The sequence below is a fragment of the Zingiber officinale genome, chromosome 8A (genome assembly GCF_018446385.1).
Source record: "Zingiber officinale cultivar Zhangliang chromosome 8A, Zo_v1.1, whole genome shotgun sequence".
In the NCBI taxonomy this organism is placed as follows: domain Eukaryota; kingdom Viridiplantae; phylum Streptophyta; class Magnoliopsida; order Zingiberales; family Zingiberaceae; genus Zingiber; species Zingiber officinale.
Genome location: NC_056000.1, coordinates 129,892,172 through 129,901,909, shown reverse-complemented (window position 1 = coordinate 129,901,909; position 9,738 = coordinate 129,892,172). Strand labels below are relative to the sequence as shown.

Genomic DNA, 9,738 nt, shown 5'->3' with positions numbered 1-9,738 from the left:
AGCATCCCGTGTTTGCCCCGAACACACAACTCAATTTTATCAATAATAATTCATTCCACTAGAGAATTATTATTGAACTACCGCACCAATCCCAAATTACATTTTTGGGCTCCTTCTTATTATGAGTGTGTTAGTCTCCCTGTGTTTAAGATAACAAATGTCCACTAATTAAGTAAGTTACTGACAACTCACTTAATTAATATCTAGCTCCAAGATTAGTACCACTCAACTTCATCGTCATGTCAAACTAAGTCCACCTGCAGGGTTTAACATGACAATCCTTTTGAGCTCCTCTTGGGGACATTCTCAACCTAGTATCTCTAGGACACAGTTTCCTTCTATAATCAACAACACACACTATAAGTGATATCATTTCCCAACTTATCGGGCTTATTGATTCATCGAACTAAATCTCACCCATTGACAAATTAAAGAAATAAATATCAAATATATGTGCTTGTTATTATATTAGGATTAAGAGCACACACTTCCATAATAACTGAGGTCTTTGTTTCTTTATAAAGTCAGTATAAAAGAAACGACCTCTAATGGTCCTACTCAATACACTCTAAGTGTACTAGTGTAATTATATAGTTAAGATAAACTAATACCTAATTACACTACGACCTTCAAATGGTTTGTTCCTTTCCATCTTGGTCGTGAGCTACTGTTTATAATTTATAAGGTACTGATAACATGATCCTTTGTGTGTGACACCACACACCATGTTATCTACAATATAAATTAATTGAACAACTACATTTATCACAAATGTAGACATTTGACCAATGTGATTCTTATTTCTAGATAAATGTTTATACCAAAAGCTAGGCTTTTAGTATACACTCTAACAATCTCCCACTTATACTAAAAGACTAAGTTGCCATATCTGCTGCCATACATCTGATTTCCATCCCTTCAACATGCCCATCAAAAGCTCTTGCCTTAAGGACCTTAGTGAAAGGATCTATAGGTCATCACCTGATGCAATCTAAGCGGCAACAACTTCTCCTCGTTTATACGATTCCTCGTATTGGGTGGTACTTGCGCTCTATTGTGTTTACTTACCTTATAGACTTATGGTTTCTTCGAGTTTGCTACTACACCAACATTATTACAATAAATTGTAATAATTTTTGGACAAACCAAAAATCATATCTAAGTCTATCTTGAGGTTATTGAGTCATTCAGCTTTTATGGCTACCTCAAAGGCTTGCCATATACTAAGCTTCTATGGTGGAGTCCAGAAAAACACATATGCTTATCACTCTTCCATAGTTATGACTTTACCTCCTAAAGTAAACACAAAACCCCGAGGTTGACTTATTATTGTCCCTATCCGATTGGAAGTCAAAATCCATGCAACCCACAAGGACTAAATTAACTGCCTTGTAAGCTAGCATATAATCTCTAGTGCCTCTAAGGTACTACAATGTATGCTTTACTGCAATCCACTGTCCTTGTCCAGGGTTACTTTGATATCTGCTAACTATGCCCTTGGCAAAACAGATTTCTGATCTCGTGCATAGCATACATTAGGCTTCCAACAGCCGTAGCATAAAGAACTGTCTTTATTTCCTTTATCTCCTTTGATGTCTACAGAGACATATCTTTAGATAAAGTTACTCCATCCTGAAAAGGTAAGAAACCTTTCTTGAAGTTTTGTATACTTAAAACGAGCAAGGATTTTTCCGATGTATGAAGCTTGGGATAAGTAAAATAGTCTTTTCTTGCGATCCCTTATTACTTTGATCTCAAGAATATATACATTCTCCCAAGTTCTTTATATCGAATTGTTTGGACAACCATACCCTTACTTCTGACAATATTTTGATATTGTTTCCAACTACCAAAAATATTATCTAAGTATAGTACAAGAAATACCACCACGTTTCCATCACATCTTTTGTATACACAAGACTTACCCGGTTACTAAATAAATCCATAGATCTGGATTACTTTGATAAACCGGATGTTCCAAGACCTTGAAGCTTTGCCTCAGTCCATAGACTGATTGAGCTTACACACAAGATGCTCTTATCCCTTTGCAATGAACCCTTCTGGTTGCTTTATATGGATGTTTTCTTCAAGACTTCCATTAAGGAATGTTGTCTTGACATCCACTTGCCAAATAGATAAAAGAATCCGGATAGACTTAAGCATGGCTACCAGTGAAAAAGTTTCCTTTTTCATCTAGCCTTGCTTTGAAAGTTTCTACCTTCCTGTCTATCCCTTTTTTTTCCTAATATAGACCTTTTTACACCCAAAGGCTTTTATACCATTTGGTGGTTCTATAAGCTTCCAGATTTTATTAGAATACATATATTCTAATTCTGTTATTCATTACTCTTTGCCAAGATATTGCATCTTTATCTTGGAGTGCTTCGTCATATGTCCGGAGATCAGGTTCATGTCCTCCAGGGATCGAGTCCAAAAACTCTCCCAAAACATAAATCTTTTTAGGTTGCCTAACAACCCTCCCACTACGATGAGGCACTTTCTGTAATTGTGTATCATTTGTGATACGTGTTGCAGTTTCCTTGTGGTATCTCATCTTGTACAGTTGGTACTAGATTAGACATGTCTTTTATTATTTCCTTAAGAACAAATTTTCTTATGGGCATGAGGTTTATTACATAGTCCTTTTCTAAAAATCGGTCATTGATGCTAACAATAACCTTCTGATTTTTAAGACTATAAACCTACTTTCATTTCTCTAGGATAACCCACAAACAAGTGAATTCCTGTCCAACTTATCATTGTCTCTCTTCACCATATGTGCTGGACTACCCGAATCCGAATATGCTTCAAAATAGGCTTACACCTATTCAGCAATTCTATATGAGTAGAGAGTTCTGACTTTAGAAGGTACTTTGTTCACTTCCGTTTCCAGAGTATATCCTTAAAATGAATTTTGTAATTTTCTAAATAACTCATCATCAATCTACTTATTTCCATAAGAGTACTATACCTTCCTTTTTCTACACCATTCTGTTGGGATATACCTAGGTGTAGTTAGTTGGGATTGAATCCCTACTTCTGATAAGTGACTCCTAAATTCTCCCAAGAGGTACTTGCCACTACGATCTCACCGTAGTGTCTTGATACTTTTACCTTGACATTTCTCCACATCAGCCTCATACTCTTTGAACTAATCAAAGCACTTAGACTTGTGACACATCAAGTAAATGTATCCGTATATCAAATAGTTGTCTATAAAATAGACGAAATATTTGAAACAACCTCTTGCTTGGATAGTCATAGGATCACACAAATCAGAATGAACCAATTTCAACATATCTTTGACTCCATACCCCTTGGACTTAAAAGCTTCTTGGTTATTTTCCTTCCAAGTAAGACTCGCAGGTTGGAAATATTTCCACTACCAATGAACCCAAAAGTTCATTAGCTACCAATGAATCCTACTCAAGTATAACCTAGCTTTTAGATGCCAAAGATATAATTGGTTTATTTCCGAAGGTTGCTTTCTCTTAAAATTAGAAGATGTGTTACTAATTTCCATTTGTTGTATCGTGAGAGTTATTGGATTTATAAATTGCCAACCAATATACCAGAACAGATAACTTCCCTCTTTTTCTTAATAACAACTTTGTTATTAAAAGAGGCAGAATATCATGTTCTTTGAATAGTTTAGAAACTGAAAACTAGTTCTATCTAAACTTGGTGCGTAAAGACAATTACTCAAAAATCCATGTTTTATTTTTATCAAAAGATAAACATCTCCCACTGCAACAGCTGCCACTTTTACAGCAGTGCCCATGTGGACGGTGGTTTTATTTTCATTTAGTTGTCGGGTTTCCTGGAACCCTGCAATGAATTGCGGACATGATTAATGGCATCTGTATCTACACTCCAGGTTCTGGTAGATAACACCACTAAACATGTTTCAACTAATGAATAAAATACACCTATATTGTTCTTAGTTCTAAGAGGACAGTCTACCTTAATGTCCAAATCCTATTTCCAATCAATTATAATTGGGACAACTAAGTCTATCCTAGAGTATATCAGCTAGGGATTGACCATCATCATAAGAATCACAAAAATATTTGGTTAAGACCAACTCCTTAAAAATCCCCATGAATTTTGTATGCCACGTTAGTGTGGACGTATACAAATTCAAAGAGGAAATTTTATCATTTAATTTTATTATCTCGTCAACCTTACTTTATGACGAATAAAATTAATAGTTGGTCTATCTTTAATCAAATATTTGGTCAAGACTTCTAAATTTAAAATAATATTGATTCCGCTAACAATACTATTTAAATTTACCAACACCTCAAAACACCGTGAATTTTACATGCCACGTTAGTGTGGACGTATACAAAATCAACATTTGTAAGAGGAGGGTTTTACCCATTAACTATCTTGTCAACGTAACTTTATGAGAAATAAAATTATCTCAAACACCGTTAATTTTGTATGCCACGTTAGTGTGGACGTATACAAAATCAATTATTTGTAAGAGGGGTTTTAACCCTTTAATTTTATTATCTTGTCAACCTAGTTTTATGACAAATTAATAGTTGGTTTCATTTGGTCACACAAATAATAACAGTGACTCGATGGGAGGATACTATTAGATGTGTCTAAGTGTATACCATTACTTGACACTAAGTCCATTAATAAGATTATGCCCTTCCGTTGGGAAGATCACACGCTCTTAATTAACTTCCTATAGTCATCCAAAATGGAAGTGTGTCTAGTGATCTGCAAACTAGCTCATCCGTTATGGAGGAAGGCACTCGAGCCAAGCAAGCTTGTTTGCATCACTTACAAACCGATAATGGCGACCATGGGATTTACTTAAAATCCCTCTCCCACTTAGTTATTTATTAATGAGAATTTTAACTATGCTAGCCTACTAAACTTGTAAACTAACATGCACACAAGACAATATAAAAGCAATAAATAGAAAATCTAATTTTCAACTATTATGGCTTTTATCTCTAGTTATCCTCCGTGTGTTGTCATCCCAAGCTGCTGCCATATTTGGCCACCACCACGCTGTCGCATCCATCTTGCTCCTTGTTCCGCTGCGCCTCTGGTCCTTAGAAGGTTCCACACTTTGCAAGATTCGATTCGCGACATAAATAGAATTTTACAATTTTGATCCTATATTCCATAAAAGGAATGTACATGTATCTAGATCAAAATAAAATCCTAATAAAACTAAATACAGCTCCTGCTGTATTTTATAATACAATCATGCACACACATATAAATGCCCTTGACATGTCCAAGGGTCCAATCACACACATAAAACTATAAGCCATAATAGTTGGATCCTGCATCCACAAAGTTAGCACATCCTACTATTATCCTGCCTAAATTATGTATGACATGTGCATAATTAAACTAATACCAAATACACAGAGGCAAAACCCTAGCTCTGATACCAATTGTTGGTTGCTACTCGGAAAACCTAGAGGTTCCACTGTACAAAAATTTTGTACAAAGGTCTGAACCTTTTCCTAGCTACCATGTGTTCTTTTAAATTAAATTTTGGATCGCCTGCGGAACTTAACACGTTTGATCCAAAACTTAATCTATTTGTTCTTTTAGGTTTTGACTTGCGTCTCCTGCGAAACTTAACACGTTCGACCCAAATCACCTTAAGTTATTAATTCCATTAAATATTAATTTCCATAATTGGTTCCCAGTACTGACGTGGCGAGGCACACGACCTTCTTGGATATGGGAGCAACCACCACCGACTAGACAAAACCTTTTATAGAAAGCTAATATTTAATTTCCTAAAATAACTTTAGGTTAACCGAAAAGAACAATCAAATCACAAGAAAAAAAAACAAAACAAAAGAACACAACTTCGAAAAACATATTCGAAATACTAGAACGTAAGCCTCTTGTATTTGGTATTATTTCCATAAATAACTAGCATGATGCGGAAAGAAAAATTACTAGTTATACCTTTTAGAAAGACCTCTTGATCTTCTACCGTATTCCTCTTCTAACCTCGGACGTTGTGTGGGCAACGATCTTCCGAGATGAGAACCACCAAGCACCTTCTTCTTCCTTACAAGTTTCGACCATCAAAACTTCTCCTAGGATGAAGAGGTTCGGCCACCACCACCATGCTCCAAGGGATGCTAGAAAAGAGGCTTCTTTTCTCTCCTTCTTCTCCTTCTTAGATCCGGCCACCAAAGCTATCTCCACCATGAGAAGGTTTCGGCCACACAAAGGAGAGAAGAGGAAAGAAAGGGCCGGCCACACCCAAGGAGAAAAGAGAGGAAAAATAGAATAGAGTCGTTAGCCTTGAAGCCTCCTCTACCCCCTCTTTTATAATCCTTGGTCTTGGCAAATAAGGAAAATTTAATAAAAACTTCCTTAATTCTTTTGCCATTGAAAAGGAAAATTTATTTAATTAAAATAATTTTCTCTTTTCAAATTATAATGACCGGCCACTCTTCTCCTCAAAACAAGGAGAGTTTTAATTAAAACAAAAATTAAAACTTCCTAATTTGTTTCTAGAAATTTATAAAAATTTCTCCAATAATTTTAATCCCTTCATGATTGGTTAATAAAAAGAAATTTTATAAATTTAAAACTTTCTTTTAAACATGTGGATAATTTCCAAAAAGGAAAGTTATCTCTAAAAATTAAAATCTCCTTTCAATCTACAAATAAGGAAAGATATTAAATCTTTTCTTAATCTTTTGTAGAAACTAATAAAAGAGAATTTTTAATTTTTAAACTTTTTTAAAATCATGAATATAATTAAAAGGAAAGTTTTTACCAAAATTAAAATCAACCTTTTAATCTACAAATAAGGAAAGAGATTTTAACTCTTCTCTTAATCTTTTGTAGAATCTTAAAAAGGAAGGATTTAAATTTTTAAACTCTCTTTTAAATTATATTATCCACATAAGAAAATTTTTAAAATTAAAATTCCTTTTTATTTAATAGGGCCGGTCACATGAATTCACACATGAACATACCCATGGCCGACCCTAGCTTGGTCTCCAAGCTAGCTTGGCCGGCCCCCTATAGGATGGGTAAGAAGGTGGGTATAGGTGGGTATAGTACTCTATAATTAAGAGGCTACGATAGGGACCGAGAGGAGGAATTGGTTTTGGTCTCCCAATAAAATTAAGCATCCCGTGTTCGCCCCGAACATGACTCAATTTATCAATAATAATTCATTCCACTAGAAATTATTATTGAACTACACCAATCCCAAATTACATTTTGGGCTCCTTATTATGAGTGTGTTAGTCTCCATGTTTAAGATAACAAATGTCCACTAATTAAGTAAGTTCTGACAACCCACTTAATTAATATCTAGCTCAGTAGTACCACTCAACTTCATCGTCGTGTCGGACAAGTCCACCTGCGGGGTTTAACATGACAATCCTTTTGAGCTCCTCTTGGGGACATTCTCAACCTAGTATCTCTAGGACACAGTTTCCTTCTATAATCAACAACACACACTATAAGTGATATCATTTCCCAACTTATCGGGCTTATTGATTCATCGAACTAAATCTCACCCATTGACAAATTAAAGAAATAAATATCAAATATATGTGCTTGTTATTATATTAGGATTAAGAGCACAAGGTCTTTGTTCTTTTATAAAGTCAGTATAAAAGAAACGACCTCTAATGGTCCTACTCAATACACTCTAAGTGTACTAGTGTAATTATATAGTTAAGATAAACTAATACCTAATTACACTACGACCTTCAAATGGTTTGTTTCTTTCCATCTTGGTCGTGAGCTACTGTTTATAATTTATAAGGTACTGATAACATGATCCTCTGTGTGTGACACCACACACCATGTTATCTACAATATAAATTAATTGAACAACTACATTTATCATAAATGTAGACATTTGACCAATGTGATTCTTATTTCTAGATAAATGTTTATACCAAAAGCTAGGATTTTAGTATACACTCTAACAGTTACTCTCTTTGCTACAAACGCCAAGGAGACGAAGGGGCGTCGTTTCCCCTCCGTATTCCTCAACCTTCTTATAAAGGTGTGTCCAAACCTTTGAGAAGAGGGTCGATCGTCGATCAGAGAGGAGAACACAGGAGAAGATGATCAGAGGATCGCAAGCGAAGCTGTGAGGTATTTTGGTCGAGCAAAGGAAAACGTCCAGAGGTTGGGATTTAGTTCGTGAAAGAGTTCAAAGAGATTCCATGAGGTGATCTTCTCAGCGACAGCAGCAGCGACGTCTCAGACGGTTCTTCTATGATTTCTTCGAGAGGTCACCATGAATGATTACCATATTATTTTATTATTATTTCATGCTATCAAAATTACCAACATAAAATATAAAATACGTCCCATAAAATAACAGGACTGTACTAAAAATAAATATCTAATTTGTCTGTATTTAACTGAGAACCGCCGACAGTCTACTGAGCATTATCACTTTTCTGCGATTTAAAACTATGAGAGCGGATTGATTACCTCCGGATGCAAAACGTTAAAACCAATGGATTGGGTGAACCGGTCAAACCAATCAAATTATTTGATCGAGTGAAAAAAAATGTATAATAATAATAATAAAAATTGGAAACAAACTCAATTCAGTGCTTTATAAAAAACAATAATAATAATTTCGATATTTTAATTTTAATTTTAATTTTAATGGTTTAGATGTGGATTGAAAAATTTTATCACCCAAATTTTTTTTTCCCTTCCTTGTCATGTTCTGGATTCATCAAAACCTTTTCGTGAAGCCTCTACATCAACCACCTCCAACATCCACATCAAGGAGGATGTGTGGAAGGTAAAAAAAACAAGGGCAAAAAACATCCGCCACCCATCAGACGGCGGGCAACGTCTCCGGCTGCCACGAGAGATCTGCGAAATCGGACGACCCGCAGCCCGCTACGTCGGCGTACTCAAACAGTCCCTCTTCGAACGGCACTCCGCCTTCCTCCACCTTCTCCTCCTCCGGCAGCATCCCGCACTCGAAACCCTCGAACCCTAGAATGCCGCCGCCGCCGCCGCCGCCGTCGTCGGCGTCAAACCCCCAAAGCTCTCCCAACTCAGGTTCCTCTAATTCTCCGGCGCCAGCGATCTCCTCCTCCGAAGGAGGCGGCAGGCCTAGCTCGTCGTCGGAGGCCTCGAGCAGAAACTCCAGATCGGGGCGGTCCGCAGGCGCCTGCACTGGCGGCGGAGAGGGGAGGGCGATTTCCTGCTCGAGGCTCTTCATTATGGAGGCGAGATCCTGCTCCCCCGCCTCCGCATCGTCGTCGAGCATGTCGAGCAGGAAGCGCTTCGCTTCCGGCGACCCAGCTTCGAACTCCTCGCGCCGCCGCTTGTGGTCGCCGGCCGACAATCCCTCCATGAAACCAGCGAGCGTCTCCGATCTGGAAAGGTCAAAAAAAAAAAAAGAGCAAGCCCTCCGTAGCCGCAAGGGAGAAAGACAAAGAACAGTGTCAGTGCGCGTGCGAACGGTGCGGTGCGCGGTGGAAGAAGGGCTTTATATAGGAAGAGGATTTCGGCAGATATTTTATTCTTCAGAGAACCCTTTTTCATAGGCCACCAAATCGAGGGGTATCCCGGTAATTTCAACACGAAAGAGAATAAAAAAAAAATAGACGAGTGTGGAGTTCGGGGATCGTGGGGACACCTGTCACGGGCGCGGAGGACGACGAGCCTTTTTCTTTATTTTTTCCTTTCTTTCTTCCATTTTCTAAAAATTAGAAAAAAATCCGTTATCAACTTGAT

The 9,738-nt window shown here is 37.1% G+C and overlaps 1 protein-coding gene across 1 annotated transcript; it reads right to left on the bottom strand.

Annotated features, from left to right (window-relative positions):
• Positions 1 to 8,665: 8,665 nt before the first annotated feature.
• LOC122012863 lies at positions 8,666 to 9,496 on the bottom strand. The gene has a single exon (XM_042569520.1). It carries the CDS (start codon positions 9,353 to 9,355, stop codon positions 8,828 to 8,830), a length of 528 nt encoding a protein of 175 aa, XP_042425454.1. The 5' UTR covers positions 9,356 to 9,496; the 3' UTR covers positions 8,666 to 8,827.
• Between the last annotated feature and the right edge of the window lie 242 nt (positions 9,497 to 9,738).